Below are 19,835 nucleotides of genomic sequence, written 5' to 3'. Positions count from 1 at the left end.
AATTGTCTTAGGGATGTATATTAGTAGGAGGCCAGGAACACTGAGAGAGTGGTAGGAAAAATAAAGACAAGAAAGATACAGAGGTGTAATGGGGCCATAAGACAAATATAGACATATACAAATTGAATGCAATTTGGGCAGACCTATTGGATTTTATTATTGTTGTGTTACTACCATTACCATGATTGTTATTATTAGTTATTTTTCTAAAAAGAAAAAACAGAACCCCGAAGATTACTGCCATTACATGCTATGACTCGTCCTTGGTATTGGATAGAGATACAGAGGGAGGAGAGATCATTATAGCTTTTGGACCTCTCAGGCTAATGCAATAGCTATTCCTTCCACACATAGTGTGAATTTTCTTTTGAGTATTTATATTTTCACTCTCCCAGTGGAATATACAATTCTTTTAGTTAAGGACCATATTTCATATTCCTTTTGTGTACTTTACAAACAGCCTTCAAGCTCAGTAAAATTAAGCTGAGAGCCAGCTTCACTTGCCCTCAGGAAATTGGCATCACAACCCATTGCTGACCAGCTCTTGGGCTCACTTACAAGAGATGCATCAATTCTCACATTTTCATTTCCTGGAGCTTCAGGAATGCTTAATGAGAATCATGAGTATGGGGATGGGTCAGGGCAGAGAGGAGAAATGCATTTTCAATAACACTGTCTTTCAAACTTTAATCATTCTCATTGGCAACCAACTCACTGAAGCAAACCAAATGAGAGACATTTTTCAAATTTGACTTCTCATACAATTGTTTCATTTTGAGGACTTGTGCTCTGTTGGGTTGGTGCTTTTTCTTTTTCAATCTTCCCATTTGTCATTCTTAATTAGAAATGATCTACAGAAGTCAAGTAGTACTTAAAAAAACACTCAGCCATAGGGAATACAAGAAAAACTGTGTTGAGAGATGAGCCGTCATTTATTAGACTTCTTTGAATTGTTAGTGGCCAAACCACACACAGTCGTTTCCCACACCCGGCTGTGTACCTGGGCTTCTACTGTCCACTTGCTTCTTTGAATATTAGCCTTGGAGCCTTGCTTGGTTTTCAGTTTATCAATCCTAGCTCTTGATTCCAGATTTTAGCTCTGCCTATCAGATTATGTTTCAAGCCAGTCTTCTATCTTGCATTATTTTAAAATCAAGACACATGCTTCCTGTTTTTGCTAAATATGACACTGTGTGGCAGGCTCCTTCCCACCCCCTAATGGTGCAATGAAGGCACTTGCCTCCCAGTCCGGTCGCACTAAAACTGGAAGAATATTTCTCTCTGTATTTCTGCTCACGGAGGAGAGTGCACTTACTCTACATACTGTGCAACTGTACTTCCAGTACATAGTATGTTTCTGGCATTACTATAGGCAGTGGGGATATAGCAGGGAAAAAAGCAAACAAGAAACCCCGCCCTCATGGAACTTACTCTGTAGCAATGACAAATCTAATTATTTGTCTGCTTTGACATGCTCCCATAGAGCTCTACTAGTTCTTCATCCAGCTTACATCTACATGCAAGTTCAAAAGTTTTGCATTCTACAAGTGAGGTCTGAGTCATGTTCAAAGCCAAATTTTTATCAGGACAGGCCACAAGACGATTGACCTATACCAAATATGGCCAGAGCACCCCTTCTGAGCACCAATGTGTTGATCCAAGAAAATAAAAAAATAACCAAATGCCATACTTGATTCCTCACAGCCACATGGAGAATGTGATTTTGTTTGTCATTAAAACACTTGGCTCCTGGACCAAGACCTGAGCTGGAATGAACTTGCCCCACCAGCTCTCTTCTGGAGGAGCTACAACACCATTTGAGACTAATTTTCCTGTATAGTGATGACAGAATATTAGCCTGGATGTTGCAACGTCTTTCTCCAGAGAGAAGGCTTAGCATTAGGTGAAACAACGAATTACATAATGAATGGAAGGGTGTGTGTGTGTGTGTGTGCGCGTGCGCGTGCGCGCGCTGGCATTCTGAGCTCCTCTCTCACTTGGCTTCAGTCTCAAAAGCTTGCCTTTTGAGGATACACTGATGCAGCTAGGAGGAGAGAGCCAGTTTTTCCTTAACCCCAAGTATGCTGCCTAAGTTCAATGGGTGCTAAGCGGGGTTTTTGGGAAGAGGAAACGAGGAAGCTACATTTACACTACAACTGTAACTCAGCATACTTCCTGCAGTCTGTGTTGAACATATCTATTACGAGGGCCCAAGACTCTGATGTGAATTCTTGCACCTCTTTACTGGGTGTCCAGGGGCCCTCTGCTCTCTGTGATCAAGAAGCGAAACTCTCTCTGCCCTTGTAATGGTGACTGGTTTTGCCCCAACCAGGCATGGTTGCCGACTATTCCTCCTGCTGCTTCTGAACCTTTATCAAGCTGGACTTGAGGGGCCCTGCAGCCTACTAGGAATTGAGGCCGGGGGTGGGGGGGAACCAAAGGGAATTCATATTTTAAACCAATTAAAGATAAAACAAATACCTCATCACACTCCTCAGAATCTGCAATGCCCATTTGAGCTTTCAGAGATTTATGAATAATGTCTGACCTAAACTCTTGGTTCTTAGATTCATTTTATTCTTGGACCATACCTAGATTTATTGTAAAGAATCTAACCATGTGAACGAGGAGGGATGTATGATCACACCGCAGGTAAGGTCCTCATCACTCTGAATGAAATCCAGATTCCTCTAACCTGGCTAATCCTGTACCAGAAGGGCTTCCTTCGACTCCTGGCAGAGGCTGGGGGAATAGTCTGCAGTCCCCCTTTACTTCCGGGCACATTCCTGGGCACCTTCTTGGCTCCAATGGAGACATGAAGCTTGGGGGAGAGGCCATCTAACCCGAGAACTCCTGCCAGCTCCTAGACAAGACCTCTCCTCCCCAGGTCTTCATGGGAGTTTGGGGAGCAATGAAGATAGATTTCTAAAACCTTGTTCTTAAAGATAAAACAAATACCTCATCACACTCCTCAGAAACCTTGTTTGTGCTCCTAGCAGAGGAGTGGGCTCCTCCAACACTCACAGCCTCATTACCACTATCAGCCTTGAGATCATCTGGACTAATTTCATTATGCCCTATTTTCCTGCTTATGTCTGTCACTGGAACTCAGGTCCTCCCCTCACCCCATCCCTGCAGCTATATTCTTCTTTATAGCCTGTATCATCATTTGGCATTTTATATATTTTACTTGTCCACATTCCCATGAGGATGTAAGCTCCACGCGGGTCAAAATTCTTGTCTTTTTGTTGTTGTTGTTGTTGTCTAGCATAGTGCTTGGCACACAGTATATATTCAATAAATATTTGTTGATGAATAAATGACACGATGGATATTAAACAGTAACTATTATTAACAATATCCATTCTCTTGTTTTTTGAATGAATGACCCTCTTATTGATCTCTGAGGATGTGTTAGCCTTTCCCATAGTCTCTGATAGTAGAGGGAACCCTCTAGAACCCAAATCACCACATTACTTTGGACATAACCTTTGATATCCTTGGTGTCCAATGTGTCCAATGGAACTATTGATACTATCCTCTCTCAACCCTCTGCACCCTACTCCTACCTCTGCTGGCATGTGCATTCTTTTACAAGACATTTAATCCAGAAGAAACCAGTTAGCCAGATTTCTGACAATTACAGCCAAATCTGAGGTCTAGGGCATGATGGGAAAATGGCATGTGGTCTAAGCAATCATCTTTGTAACACCATCAGAATTATTGGGCTAATTACCTTATCACTTTAATTTCTGAAAAAGTCCTTCCTCAGAAGTTAGAAACGCTGATTGATGGCCGCTCTTATGCTACGCACCTGCTTGGTCCTAGAAGTGACCTTGTGCTGTGCCATTAAGCTGGACTGTCACCACTTACATTCTGCAATACCAACCAACCAAGCAGACCCTGCAAGTGCCTCCCCCTTTAATGACCGGTTCTATTTCTAAGCATGCCTGTGTGGCCTTCAGGGTACACAGAGCGTGCTTAGATAATTTTGATGGCTTGCCCTTGAGGCCTATATCCAACAAGTTTGTTGATTGAATAGTCCCAGAAATATATATATGGCATTATATCAGTATTTCCAATACCAAATGAAAATGCAAGAAGAATCTGGGAAGTACAAAGCCTCCTATTTACATTGCTAACTTCCAGCCGGCCTTAAAGAACTTAACTGTGTATCAATTTTATCACCAACTTGCTCCTTCCAGGGCCTAGATGCCCACACACGTCCTTGTAAATCTAGGAGATACCTGAGCAACACTGGAGTGCCATGCACAGGGGTCACTCTCAGAGCACAACTGCCACACCAGTGAAATCTAAACCCTGCTTCTCCATCAAGGAGGTGTCAGGCCCACCCCACCATGATACTTCCTTTCATCTGATGTGTGCCATAACCCCCACCCAGCAGAATCCAGCACAGCCACATCTAAAAACTCCACACTGTGCTTGGGGATAAGGCCCATTAAAAGGTCACCATCAACAGGCAACAGAACTCCTGGACATCCTTACAAATAGAATAACATCCTTATTCTACCACCACAGAAACTCAAAGGCAGATACACAGAGACCCTCTCCCCATTACTGCTGTTTCTGAACCCTCTAAATTCTCCCTGTGGCTACCACTACCCATGACCACACTCACCCATTGTAGACCTGGCCATGTTACCATGCCACTAGCACCCTTGATGGTCACTGGGAAGCCTGGATACAGCACCTGTGCTGTGAAAATTCTCTCCACGTTGCAGAGGTGCCAGAAATAGGGTCCAAAGGACAGATCTGAGATCCGGCTGCATATCTGCCCTGAGTCCCTGTCTTGAAATCCCACCATTCACAAAGCCCAGCCTAAAGCAGAATGGGTCAGCCTGAGCCGCTGCCTGCGGTGGGAGGGGACTGAAAGCTGATGCACACTCATGGGAGGCAGGTGGGTCAGTGGTATTCCTTCAGCCGTTGGGTCACCGGAACTAGAATCTTACCCTTATTTTATGACTATGCTTTTGGTTTTCTAAACTTGTCTTTTTTTATTACGAGTTTGGAATTTATTTAAAGGGATCACAACCTCATAAAGACTTTTTTACTTCCCTTATTTTATGACTATGCTTTTGGTTTTCTAAACTTATCTTTTTTTTATTATGAGTTTGGAATTTATTTAAAGGGGTCACATCCTCATAAAGTCTTTTTTTACTGGCCTTCAGCACCTTTCTGTGCATGTGTATTTGTGTACAGGTCTACATACACACACACACATACTCACATTGTTGGGTTATCATCTGCATCTCTTCTTCTCATAGAGTCTCTCATACTGACCCAACTAACTGAGTCCTCCACAGCCCACTCCATCCCCCACAATCCAGCCTATTTTCTTACATGTTCAGTCCCTGTGTTGCAGTGGGTGAGAGCTACTTGTTTTTAAGGGATGGTCATTTTTACAGAACACTTTGGAATATAAAACTCAGCAAAAACACATTCACACTGGATCTCTCATCGATATGGGATTTCTAATCCCCCAAGCTCTATGACGCTCACACATTCAACTTGCTATCATCCACATGTGCAACATCTACAGCAGAGTTTAGGTCCCGCTGCCCCGTTGTTGCCATGCCTTGGCTGATGCAGATCTCCATGTGTGCTCCAACCACAGAGCAGAGCTTCTGCCTCACCCCTCTTCTCCTCCCAGGGCTAGTGTCTTTCCTCTGTGTTGAAGCTAACATAACTCATCAATTAGTTTTATCTGAGTACAAAGTGAGTACAGACAATAGAAATGGGGGGGATGCTCACAAGGGTTTATAATCTACATCTAGAATACACTTGCATGTTGATTATTCCACATAATTTACGGAGTGAATCTATTATATGGTATTATAGGATTGTATCTAGCTCATTTTTGTAGCCTGTCCAGTGGCTCTTACAGGGTTTGGTATACATTAAGTGCTTAATAAATGTTTACTGGGTCAATGAGGGATCCCAATGGTAGTGCCAAAGGAAGATGTCAGAATATCAATGGGTTGAGAGACCAATGAGGACAGTTTTTTTTTTTAAATCCTCACCTGAGGATATTTTTCTATTTATATTCAGTGAGTGGAAGGGAGAGAGACAGAGAGAGAAACATTGACGTGAGAGAGACTCATCAATTGGTTGCCTTTGCACACGCCCCAACCAGGGCTGGGAAATGAGCCTGCAACTGAGGTACATGACCTTGACCAGAATCAAACCTGGGACCCTTCAGTCCACAGGCCGATGCTCTTTCCACTGAGCCAAACTGGCTGGGCCTATGAGGACAGTTTTAAATTTTGAAAACTTTAAGCTTCTGGATGGTCAAAAACAGTATGGAAGCTGAAGAGAGACAGCTCCTTGTAACCTTGGGTCACTGTCTATGAGCTTCAATGGGAGACCTCACTCACTGTGGAGAAAATAACCAGAAGGGCAAGTACTGGAAGTTATCTTTCATGTCCATGATGTTTTTCTGGTATATTTAAATACCTGCAAATGGGATTCACCAGCCATCACATTTAACAAAATCCACTCTCATTTTGCTGTGTGCTTTGTGATACAGAAAACTTTCAATTATCTCTACTAATGGAATGGAAGCAACGGTACATATAATCAAAATGCCATTTCTATTTGTCTTTGGAAAGTATTGTGTGTGCTTTTCCCCCAGCAGGTTTGCTTTCATAATGATTAGTTCTAGCTTAGGCTAATGCCAAAATGAGTTAGCATTTTCTCTGAACAATACCTGGCGGTAGAAGAGGAAAAATACATTTATGGCAGAGAAAACTCATGCAGGGCCTAGTGTTTGCTGCAATTAATCACCCATATGAATCATCTGCTTGAAGCAGTGGGATTTTGAACAGAGCGACAGGCAGAGTGACTCTATGTCCTAGATTTTAACGGCCCAGGTAGAAGCCCTAAGAGAAAGCTCCAGCTATGTCATGAAGAGTGTTAAAGAAGAAAGAACACGGGGCAAGGTGTAAGGCCACAAGGGGTTCTCATTCTTCATGCCCAAGGGAGGCCATGTAATGTCTTTGTGTCTCAATTTTTTCATCTATGATATGCAATAATGACACCTGTTCTGCCTACCTAACAGGTTAACTGTCTCCAAAGAGAGCAGTGGGCAAAGGGCTTGTAAAAGTATTAAATGCTATGAAGATGCAGAGCATTAATAGGCTAGCAATGAAATACTGTTGTCACCACCTCTTCAGGATCTGTCCTTGGCTCTGACTCCTCCATGCCTGGAGGTTTTGGGCTGTGGCTTCCGAAATTTACCCCAGTTAGGAAAGAGTCACATTTCTCAAGGATCCTGCTCTTCGGAGAGCTACTTTGAATCCAGAGATCCTAATGAATGGATGTGTCCTTTCCAGGTGATAGTTTAATTAAAAATATTTTTATTGATTTCAGAGAGAAAGGGAGAGGGAGAGAGAGATAGAAACATCAATGATGAGAGAGTATCATTGATCAGCTCCTCCTGCACGTCCCCGACTGGGGATTGAGCCCGCAACCCGGGCATGTGCCCTGACTGGAAATTGAACTGTGACCTCCTGGTTCATAGGTTGATGCTCAACCACTGAGCCACACTGGCCAGACTCAGATAATAGTTTGTTTTTTACAGGGATCTAACAGCTATATGGCTTCACCTAGTGGCTCTCAAAGTGTAGTCCCTGGATGAGCAGCATCAGCATTACCTGGGAATTTGTTAGAAATGCAAATTCATGTGTCCACCCCAGACCTACTGAATCACATACTCTGGTAGTGCGGCCCAGCAGTCTGTGCTTTAAAAAGTCCTCCAGGTGATCCCGATGTATGCTCAAGTGTGAGAACCACTGTTAGCGCAAAGGAAGAAAGGAAAGCTGGGGATTGGGCTCTGGGATCTGCTACTGAGAAATCTTTATTTTTTTGAAGGAGGTAGAGGAAGGCTTATGGGACTTTTCAAGTCACACTGCACAGCTATATGTATGAGAGAGAGAGAGAGAGAGAGAGAGAGAGAGAGAGAGAGAGAGAGAATGAATATAAAATGATGCCCCAGTACATCATTTTCTCAGGGAGATATTTTCCCCAATCACCCTACCTAAAAATGCTTCCCTTCCTCTGGGCACTCCCTACATCCCTTTCTTATTTTTCTTTGTAGCATTTATCACCTTCTAAGATGCTGTGTTATGTACTTGTCTGTCTCCCCCAGCTAGCATGTACACTCCACAAGGGCAGCCCATTTTGCTCACTGCTGTGTGCCCTACTCAGCTCTGAGAACTGTGCCTGCCACCTAGGGATGCTCAATAAATATGTGCTTAATTAATGAGTGTCTGAATGACTGCTGAACCTGGGAGATGAGAAAATGTTGGGGTCAGACCAAAACACCTAACACCTGCGAACATCCTTCACAGGCAGCGTGGCTACAGCAGGGGAGCCTTGCCTCTCTGTTCCTGCAGACAAGGCTTGGTAGATGCCATCCTCAGGGCTATGGTTCACTGTACTGTTTGGCATTACCAAATAGGCCATCTGGTTTCCCGTAGTTGGTTTGGGGATAATGTACTGATTGATCAACATGTTTACATGGCTGGCCAGGGTTAGGGGGCAGTCTATGGGTGCGCAACAGATTAGACTGTGATGTGATAGGGAAAGAGTTGTCTGTGAATAAGAATCAGGAGTTCTGTATCCCAGTCCTTATTCTGTCCCTAACTGGCTATATGGCATTGGGCAAATTGCTTAGCATTTCCGGGTCTCAATGTCATCTGTTGATCTCAATGATCTCCAAGGTCCCTTCCAGCTGTAATTACATTCATGTGTCACCTGATTAATGTCTGTCCTACTGGTAAGATCTGTGAACACTGGGGCTGAGTCTATAAGTATTTGCCCCCGTAATTCATGATGCTTAGCACTGTAGGCAATTAAATATTTGATGAGTGAGCACATTCTTATGGGAACCAAATGGTGATCTCAGCCTCAACAGCCTGTGCTCTACACTATTAAGTCACAGGCACATGGATGTGGTTGCAAAGACCCTGGTCTGGAAGGGATCTCCAACCACACAAGGAGAGCTGAGCTGGCTCTACCTCTCCCCCTGCCCCCAAGGCAGACAGAAGATGCACAGTTCATTAAAGTGAGGGCCATGCAGTGTACAAGGGAGAGCCAGGCTGGGCAGTGGGCCATCAGCCCTGTGGTTTGAGAAAGCAGGGGCTTAGAGATAGAGACCCAACTTGAATCACAGATCTGCAATTTTCTAGCTTTATGACTTTGCACAAGTTATTTATTTCCCTTAGCTTCAGGCGCTTCATCTGGAAATGAAGGCAATACTGCCTGCCTCTCAGGATGGCTGTGAACATTAGGGGAGATGACGTGCATCAAGGGCCTTCCCGGCCTCTGGGATGAGGAAGGTGCGTGTAAATGGAAGCCTCCTTGTCTGGTTCTGCCTTCGCTGCCCCTTGTAAGGCTAACGATGCCTCCTTTCCCAAAGAACTAGCCCAAGTTTGTCACTAGGCCATGGCGGTGGCCTAACCTGTCTGGCTGGAGGGGAATGAAGATTGGGAAAAAAAAAAGTGTTTCTCAAGATATCTTTGGGAATACCTATCTTCTCCTTTAGCTTCCAGTTTGCTTAATGAGATTTTTGAGGTTTGTCACTTGCCATGGTGCAATTTTATAAATGAAGTTTAACAACTGATTACCATTGAATGTGCTGAGATTTATCACTGAACAGACCGGGTCTGAACTCTGCCTCTCCATCATCTGCTGCCTTTGTCTCTCCTCCCATCCGCCCCTCTCCACTCCCCCGCTCCCTGGTCCACTGATTCACAGGCCTGTTCCTGCCCTGCCTCCTCCACCTCCTCCCCACCACACTCATCTACTGCATATGGCCCTCTTCATTTTGGGGAATAAATTCTGCTGCTAGGCAACTAGAAGGCAACGTTGCTGTGGTTGACGTAATTCTTATTAGTGATGGTAACTGTAGTGGTGCCGCCATCCTGCCAGACGCACGCTCAGGGCATCTGTCCCCAGCTAGACAGATCTTTCCAGGAAGTGGGACAGGGTGGGTTCATGGTAAAAAAAAAATTAAGGGCCTCAGCACTCGACAGAAAGTATTTATAAATCACTGTATATCAACAGCCTGCTTTAGAATCATTTTATTAGAACACATTCGAGAAAGTGACATACGGAAAAAAGACAGCAGCAATTCTCAGTCATGCAAATGCCCGTGTTAAGGTTCTCCATTGGATTTAAATTCAAGTACAAAGACAGTCCTTTCCTGAGCCAGGTGCCAATCCAGAGCACGACCTGCACTGAGCGCGCGCCTCCCCGAGTTCAGAGCACTGAACAGACCCCGTCCTCACAGTGCGACTGTGAGACACATGGAAGTGTAAACTTTCAGGATTTTCAGGACCCTTTACCCAGCCCTCCCCCGTAGCCCAGCTGGGGAGAGTGAGCCCAATGTTGGGCCCTCTTAGAAATGAGGTTTAGTCTATTGAAAATAAAGCAATGGGCCTTTAAAAAATTAGAAAATGAATATATATATACATATATATGTAATGGAATCATCTTTGCCTCTTGCCTTAATGTGGGGTTTCCAGGAAACTGTTAGGGGTTGGGGCTCTCTCTTAAGTCTCAGAAGCTGAAGGACTTTTTTTTTTTATTCTTTAACTTTTTATTATGAAAAATTGCAAACATATACAAAAGTGGAGAGAATGGTATAATGAACGCCCACGTACCCATCCTCCAGTCTCCACAACGATCAACATGTCACCAGAGCATTTAATTTATTTCTTCTCCTACTTCCCACCCACCTCCTGACAGGGTGATCTGGACGCAGCGGGAGGTCGGGAGGGAGGTCTCTGAACCAGAGACCCTGGGAGTGAGTGAGGTTAGGAAGAAACTAGAAAATCTTGACACAACTGGGGTAGGCTGAAGTAGATAGAAGATTTGCTGGGGGATGTTTGCCAATGTTTGGGGACAGCTAGAGTGAACCCTCTTCTTCTCTATCATAAACCACCCCTCTTCCTCCTCCCTCTTTCTCATGAGGTGGGGGAGGCAGGCTAGATTAGAAAGATGGCATTTTCCAAGCTGGAGAAAATCTCCAGACAAGTACCTCCCTCTACTGACCTTGTCCATTGACACCGTAGACCTCTAGGGCAGCAAGGGCCTGGGGTTCCTGGGGTTCAGACTGGGAGCTGGGGGAAGTATCTTGGGTCATGAGGCCTCTCACAGTTCCCTACTGTCCCACCATTTTAGACTTTGGAGAGAAGATTGGCAACCTCGAATTGCACCCAGTAGAGAAGCAGGGAGCCCTGAGGGGTGAGCCCACGGCCCAGGGGGTAGATTTTGCTTGGAACATGTTGCCCTCTGGGCAGAGGCTGCAGCCCACACCAGCCCTGCCAGAGCAGTCTCAAGAGAGGTGGGTGATGGGAGTCCAGGTGGGAGGTCTCAACGGCGGCACGGCACCCCGGAGAGCTGCAGGGACAAGTCCCAGGCTGCGCGCTAAACGTAAGTGGAGAAAGGATCTCCAGGTCCCAGGTGCCACCGAGGAGCCAGGTTGCCATCCTGTTAAGAAAAGGGCCGGGGCTCTGTGATTTGCATATGACTTTCCAAAAATTTGCATGAGATCACGTAGCCCTTTATAGAAAACAGAGTTACATCATCAGTGCAACCTACTGTACTCCTAGCGACCCAGTGCACAGAGTGCAGTGTGGCAAATACACAATGGTTTTAGAAGAGGTGAAGGAGTGAGCAGTGCTTGGGAGGGCGTTCCTTGGGCTGACCATTCAGACGAGACCAGGCAGGCCCAGGACACAGATGAGGATCGCTGAGTGGCCACTTTTGCCAGCTTGATTAGGGTTCAAATCCACACACTGTTCCTCTCATTAGTCCCCTGTAGGACAATCCTGCTGTGGCTTCCCAGTGTCCTAGACTCGTGGTCGGCAAACTGCGGCTCGAGAGCCACATGCGGCTCTTTGGCCCCTTGAGTGTGGCTCTTCCTAAGCCTTAGGAGTACCCTAATTAAGTTAATAATAATGTACCTACCTATATAGTTTAAGTTTAAAAAATTTGGCTCTCAAAAGAAATTTCAATCGTTGTACTGTTGATATTTGGCTCTGTTGACTAATGAGTTTGCCAACCACTGTCCTAGACCCATAAGCAGTAGAGCCAGGAATAATATACATAGAGATGCATTAAATATGAAGGCCTAGTGGCAATGATCATTAGTGTTTATTATGCCTTTTTGCTTTGTTTTCGTGTTTCAACCCTTTTAGGGTCCCTATGCCCTACCAAGTCTTGCCATGACATTCAACTGGGGGAAAGAAACTTAGAACAGTGTACCCAGTTATGCAGTAGATCTTTAGCAGTAATGGGTCTACGACATGTGGCAATCTGTAACTTTTCCAGGGCATGAGGTTGGTTGGGCCAGCTGAGGGAATGGGTGCCTGAGTGAGAGAGTGAGCGCACCTGGGCCATGATGCAAACCCAGCTTCCACGGTCCAGGCTGGTTACACCACCTCTATTGGGCCATCTGAAGTAACGGATCTTTGTTTCTCTAAGAACAGTGGTCCCTCCAAGAAAGTCAACTTCTAGTGGGATTGGGGGAGTGACATATTCGAAACAGCAATGGCTGCTGGCCAAGAGAAAAAGTCAAGAAACATTAAAGAGTTTGATCTCACAGTTGACCGTGGCTCAGCTTGTGATGTCAAAGGCTCCTCATACTAGCCTTATAGAAATGAGAGCAGCAGTTTCAAAGCCTTAGTAAGAACTCCAGCAAAAACTGCTCGTTAAGGGAGAGAAAACACTTCAACATCGGGTTCAAATGGTGGTCACCCTGAGTTGTGGGGAAGACAGGGGGTACTGAGGACTTAGAATGGAGATGAGATTCTGAGGAAAGCCAGGAGTGTACATGCATTTGTAATTCCTAGTGAAGGTAGTGGTGGCCGCCAAGCTCACAGTTACCAGGGAAGAGGGGTCTGTCAAATTTCACATCCTATCACATTCCCTGGGATTAGGTGGGGGGTGGCATCAGCTGTCCCGATTAGCTAGTCCCCTAAATCGTAATTCACCGTCATTTCCAGTTTAGTGTATATATGTGCTACAAGATCTGTAGAATTTATTTTAGTGGCAGAATTCAATAGTTTTAGAAATACTGAGTTTGACATTCTTTATACAGTTGTTGAAATTCTGAAAGGGAGAACAGTTTTTAAAAGTATTTTTATTAATATCTAATTTATGTCATTATTTTTATTATTCTTACTATTAACAGCTAATGCTTGTTGAGGGCTTAGCATGTGTCAGGCAAAGTACCGTGTGATTGGCGTGCATCATTTCACATAATTTGCAGCACAGCTCACAGGGTGGGTAATACCATTACCCCCATTTTGCAGACTGAAGCATGAGAGGTCCTGCCCAGGATCATACAACTGGAAGTGGAGGGGGGTGAGGTGGGTCTCGAGATGGGCTTGATCCAAAGCTATCCTTACCCACAGTGCCATGCTGCCTCTTGTAAAGGAGACTCCATCTGCTAGATGAGATATGTATGTTGTATGCTTGTGGATTCCAAACGTCTCGGGAAGCACCCTTCGCATATTTTGAGGATCCATCTTATCCTCGAGGACTTGGCTACAAGTGGTTTGGGTCACTTTATTATATATATTCATTAGATTTTGCATAAAAAATTGTATCCCTCTTAAACCTCAAGTTGTGATTGTCTCCGTGCACCTGCAAATCTGTCTGATGATGGTTTGATACATGAGACACATAAGAAATAAGTGCATGTAGGGAAACTGAACACTTGTTCTCTAAAACCCTGGGAAAATATAGACACTTTTACATGGGGAGCCATTATTTTACACAGCCCAGCTGGTACCCTGAAAGAGCAACTCGCACCAAAGCATAGGTAAATGACAGTCATTCACAATCTCATGCACAAAATCTGGCCTGAGGAAAGGGCTAGTGAGAAAAGTTTAAATGGAAGTGTAAAAAAAGTCATTAATTATTCTTAAACACTAATGATTTCTATTATTTAGAAAATAACTCAGCTTGAAATTCACATATCATCCATATCCAATCACCCTCTATCTTTGGCATTCTGATTCAGTAGGCCAAGGTAGGGCTTGGAATTAGCTTTTTGAAGAATTTCCCAGTAATTCTAACTTCCCTGATTTGGAATCCTAAGCACAGAGGCCTTTTCTATGTCCCAACCATTCCATCACTGGGTAACCGAAGCTTTGCAGCATTTCCACTGCATTTACACATCTGCCAGCACACACTACCCAACAGCTCTTGGCTTTGGCATTTTCCACGAAGAGCAAGAATCAGTGAGACCCACTTTGATAGAACAGTGGCTTTGATTAACCAGCTCTCCCAGCATTCTTTTTTTTGGAGGGGAGGGGCCTGTGTTGAGATTTCGCATCTCTCACTATTCAGGCTCAGACCCCTTCATATAACTGCTTTACATATTTATTTAATATACTGTAGGTCTCATTCTAATACTAGACACTCATAATAGGAGTTTTCTGAGCTACAGAGAGATGTCTGCCATCCCTGGGTGCACAAGAGACATCACTGGACATCAGTGAAATAAAAATAGCCACCAATGGGGAACATATTTATTATATTATAGATTTATACTGTTTCTTGTTCCACAAAGTGTTTAAGGCAACTATTTTGCAATATGTTTTAAGTGCATCTTCAGTTGACTATATGTTCTGGATATTTCTATCTGATGGATGAGGGAACCACTGAGGCAGGGATATGCCTGAAGGACTACTCCAGTGGCTGAGACATAGTAAGCGGCCTCCTCTACACTCCTGGCTTGTGCTAGGCACAGAAGGCAGTGAGCGACTGCTACATGCAACAACACATGGAACATAGGATGTTCTCGGTATTTTAATTCAGGCATGTTTCATTCAGTGGATCAGGAAGGGGGAAATGACAGGACTGACACCAGGTGGGCCAATATGTCACTTTGTGTGTTTCTGCCTGAATCATGTCGTTGTTGTCTGTAGTGGACTTGGCCAGCGGAAGGCAGTGTGCATAGTGGATGTCCAGGAAAGACCTTGGTTCTAATCGCAGAGCTGCCACTTCCTGGTTGTGTGACCCTGGGCAAGTTATTTCACCTCTCTGAGTGACGCTTCTGCAAGATGAGGATAATGACACTTACCTTGATGAGCTGTTGTGAGGATCAGTGAGAGACTGTGCATGAAATGCCAGGCTCAGATGAGGAGTTTGGTAGGAAAGGCAGGAGGCAGCTGGTATTGTCAGTGGGTGATGCCGGGGCCATTTCCCCGCAGGCAGCCTTTGCGCTTTCCTCGGCCTGCCAGGGGCCGCAGGGACTCTGAGGGAAAGGTCTGTGTCTCCCGGTAGGGTAGATGGGTGGTGGGCAGGGCCCTTGGTGGGGACTTACGTGCTGGTGGTGTTCCTCCACCGCGATTTTCAAACTAGAGCCCAGACTGGAAATTGTCCTGGATGCAGCCATCAGCATCAAAAACTGAGCCACAGAATAGGAAAAATATTGAATTGTGCATATGGAGAAGACATGAAAACCGTGCATTGTCCTTTCATTTTAGCTCTTTTTCAAGGGTTAATTTTGTGATTTTGTTTGCTCTTTCATGCTGTCTACTCTGCCTGAGGGGCCTCCTTTTGGCTTCTAGATGCATGTTTGCTGCTCGCACCAAGCCCAGGGCTCCTCATCCTGAATTTTGAGGAGGTTCCTGGCTGGGCAGCTCAGTGAGGAGCAGGGAGACCTCGAGGGTGCAGTTACCTCCGCGAAGCTCCCTCCCGAGGGACAGCCTGGGTGCTCCCCGTTCCAGCACAGCACCCGAGAAAGAGGAAGAATCAATATCCCTGTTTTTCCTCTTTCCATTTCTCCCTCTGCGCAGGGAACCCTCCCTCCGAGGGAACTATGAAACTAGACAGTGTGGAAGAAACATCCTTGAAAATACTTGTTTCATGTATAATTGTTCTGTTTCAAGTTCATAAAGGTTAAATACTGCCTTATTATCAAGGATTCTTACCAGAAACATTCCCTCTGCCCTTAGACTGGGGGTGAGGGTGGGGGGAGGAGGAGGATGTGAGAGGTGGGGAGGGATGGGTCTTGACCTAACGTGATGATGCAGCTCCTATTGGAAACCTTGCTGCCCATGCAGCACCCACCCCTTTCCTTCATGAAGGCTCTCTGTGTCTCCTCTCCCGGGTTCTCGTGCCCCCACACTGAGTCACTCTGGACCCCCCTCTCTCTGGATCCACAAGGCATTACAACCAAACTTGAAGCAGGTCTGCTTTCTCTCTCTCCCAATGCACCTGTCTTCATGAAATCTCATCACGAACTTGAAAGAATATTTCAAGCTCTCCTCATCTCCTTACCATGTGCCAAACTTGCCTTCTTGCTCCTTTCACTGACCAAGGCTCCTGACCTTCACAAACAAAGTTGCCAGTTCTGCAGCTCACAGCCTTGGCCCAGCCTGCACGTCAGTCCCAGTCACCCTCTGGTCACTCTGTCTCATCTTGAGATACTGAGAAGCTGATTACGTGCTCCCTCCTAGGCACCTGCTTATCCCCTGTCCTTGGACCACACATAGGATGGACCTCAGCAATAATATACTAATTGTGTCCTTTCTTATTCTTTAAAAATAACAACTATTGGTTTTTTTAAAAATAAAAGTAACTTTCTTACCTGAGAGAACTTGGAAAAAGCCACCATTCAGAAATAACCACTATTTATATTTTGGTTTATTTCCTTCATATATACATATATGCATTCACATATGTATATACATATACACATGTACAGGGTGGGGCAAAAGTAGGTTTTCAGTTGTGAGTACACAAAACACAGAGTTTATTCTGGTATCATTATTTATTATTGTTTTCCATAAGAATAACTGTAAACCTACTTTTACCCCTCCCTGTGTATACATATAAGCGCGCGTGCACACACACACACACACACATACACATTTCTCATTTATGTTTAACAGAAAAATTAGTCTTTAATATTAGAGGGAAAAGGAAGACCTTTCCCAAGCAGGTGGGAAAGAAAAGCACCTGCAGGCTGCGACTCAGGGAGGCCCTCCACCTGTGCGAGTCACAGCCGTGAGCTTCTGGAGCACATGACTCACTGGTTTATTATGTCACGGGCCTGATGGTCAGGGAAAATATCCAAACCATCCCTGCCTCCCAGGCCACGTGGATGACTACTTCTTAGAGCATGTATGGGAAATACATCTAGAGACACATGCAAATCCATAAATGCACACAGACAGAAGTTATACACACAACACGTATCGTTCAAACAGGAATTTTCTGAGCACTATCTGTGAATGCCTAACGCTACCTCAGTGCACTGTAGACAACACAAGGTATCACACACGAGCCTTGTCTTCATGGATCTTGGGATTCAGTTGCTGAGACAAAAGCTAAGCCATGGACACCAGCAAACTGGCAGGAAGTGCTGTCTCACAAAGTGCTGAGCGAAGGGGCCCCAGAAGTCATTCCAATAGCAAAGACATGTCCAACAACGTAAGAAACGCAGCTCTCAGGACAGAGAAATAATTTGGGGACAGGGTGATGCAGTATGGTTGGTAGACAAAGGTGATTATAATTTGAAGTGTCATTATATTTTAGTGAAGATAACCGCACATAAGGACCAGAAAACTCAAGTTAGAAGACAGGTTTGCAGACAGCGAAGGACCAGAGAAGGGCAGACCTGGGGCGGGGCCAGTGTGTCGGAGGCCCTATGCTTACAGCCTGTTACGGGGTTTGGGAGGCACACTTCTCCTCTTGAAGCGCCAGGAACAGACTTTATTAGTGTATGCAAATCTAAAGCCAGGCCGAGGAATGTGCAGTCACGGCGAGATCCACTGGATTCACTTCAGGAAAAGGATTGAGAAGGAAGGAAAACCAAGATGGCTCAGAGGCAGAGCTGGGGGTGAGGGTTCAGAAAAGGAGCAGCTCTGGGAGGTGGCAGACGAGAGTTCAGTCTCCGTTCTGCTGAGCAGAGTGCAGGGAGCCACCCAAGTGCAGCAATGCCATTGGCAGCTGGAAATGTGGTGCCGATTCCAGGGGGAAAGATAAGGGCTAGAAACACAGATCTTCACGCTCATGGTTAGGAGTGTAATCTTATGCTAAGCAATGTGGCAAATACAAAGTAAAATATATTATGTAGGCCCTGGGCGTTAAAAAACAACACAGTTGACTCTTGAACAACACTATGCAGGTCCACTTATACACAAATTTTAAAAAATAAATACGTAAGTGCTGTAAATGTATTTTCTCTTCCTTATGAGCTTCTTTTTTTAAAAATATATTTTATTGATTTCTTACAGAGAAGAAGGGAGAGGGATAGAGAGTTAGAAATATCGATGAGAGAGAAACATTGATCAGCTGCCTCCTGCACACTCCCTACTGGGGATGTGCCCGCAACCAAGGTACATGCCCTTGACCGGAATCGAACCTGGGACCCTTGAGTCCACAGGCCAATGCTCTATCCATTGAGCCAAACCGGTTAGGGCCCTTATGAGCTTCTTAATAACATTTCTTTTCTATGACATACTTTAGTGTAAGAATACAGTATATAACACACAAAATATGTGTTAATCTACAGGTTATGTTATTGGTAAGGCTTCTAGTCAACAGTAGGCTATTAGTTAAGTTTTGGGGGAGTTAAAGTTATACATGGATTTTTTTGTGTGTGCAAGGGGTCAGCACTCCAACCCTCTTGTTGTTCATGGGTCAAATGTATTTGATTTTGGGGGCAATATTGGTAGCTCAGAGGTGGTGGTAGGAGGGTGATGTGGGTAAATAGTGAACATTTCAATGAAGGAGATGTGAGTCAGGCATCATGGAGGGCGGGCCTGATATGATTTGGCAAAGTGAGTGGGCATTTCAGCAGATGGCAGCAGCGGGAGCAAAGTGTGACATGGGTGGGGGCACTGGATCCCCACAGCTGCTATGTGCCAGATGCTGACACAGACAGTGAAGACATAAGCGTCGTCAGACCAAGACATGATCATCAGGGGGCTCACAGTGTAACATGGGAGAAAGACATACAGGCAGTCAATGACGTGGATAAGTGCAATTAGGTTGAAACATAAATAGCCAATATTTGACCATTTTTGATGCATAAAATTGGCAGTTTCTTATGATTCAATCTAAGGTAGGTGCATTACAGTGTGTATAACAGATAAGGGTCTCTAAAGGATCATGTGTAGGAGGGAAAACTGTATAACTGTGTTTGGAAATGGGCCTGTGCTATATCCTAAGGAAATGTGCTATTGAAGGCTTTTAACAGACAAGTGAGATGTTGAAAGAAATATTATAGGAAGATGAATCTGGTGTTAGTAGAAAAGATAAAAAGCATGGGAAAATCCCAGAAAGCAGAGGGGGCATATAGGAGGCTACTGAAAGGATTTAAATAAAGGGTAAGCAATACCTGATGCCTGGGGGCGGGGAGTGGGGAGGGCAGGAATTCTGAGAGCGTCATTCTCAGGACTCCAACAGGCTACCCGGGAATAAGCCGAAAAGGAATCCACAGATAAAGCCCGTGTATCTGGGAACATCATGTTGTTCTGCCCCCAAAAGGGAAGTCAAACCATGTTACCGGTTTGAGAGAAAAAGGAAATAATTTTCTGATGCTGAGACTGAGGAAAAGCCGAACATAAAATTGGAAACATACAGGCAACCAATTACAATAACTGTACCAGCAGTAACGTGCTCCTGGCGTCGCCAGCTGGCCTTATATCTGCTTGTTGGTTTCCTGGTTGCTCAGTAGAACTCAGCATTTGCAAGGGTAGGAACTGGCCTGCTCTGTCTCACTGCTGCTTCTCCGTCCTGGAGCAGCACCTGGCAAACAGGTGCTCCACACACGTGGGAGCGAATGA

General features: G+C 44.9%; 1 protein-coding gene across 17 annotated transcripts in view; it reads right to left on the bottom strand.

The window, feature by feature from the left end:
- Positions 1 to 19,835, bottom strand: part of KALRN (kalirin, RhoGEF kinase) — a 586,523-nt gene that overhangs the window by 159,966 nt on the left and 406,722 nt on the right. The window contains exon 34 of one of the 17 annotated variants that reach the window (XM_005873122.2): positions 10,089 to 11,514. The exons of the other annotated variants lie outside the window; for them this stretch is intronic. Coding sequence (XP_005873184.1) covers positions 11,452 to 11,514 — 63 coding nt within the window. The 3' untranslated portion in view covers positions 10,089 to 11,451. Of the gene's footprint in view, positions 1 to 10,088; positions 11,515 to 19,835 lie in introns of those variants that run through there. 17 annotated transcript variants of the gene reach the window in all.

This window comes from Myotis brandtii, unplaced genomic scaffold, assembly GCF_000412655.1.
Source record: "Myotis brandtii unplaced genomic scaffold, ASM41265v1 scaffold4, whole genome shotgun sequence".
In the NCBI taxonomy this organism is placed as follows: Eukaryota; Metazoa; Chordata; class Mammalia; order Chiroptera; family Vespertilionidae; genus Myotis; species Myotis brandtii.
The sequence above is the reverse complement of the archived record's forward strand: the minus strand, read 5'-3'. Positions and strand labels throughout refer to the sequence as shown.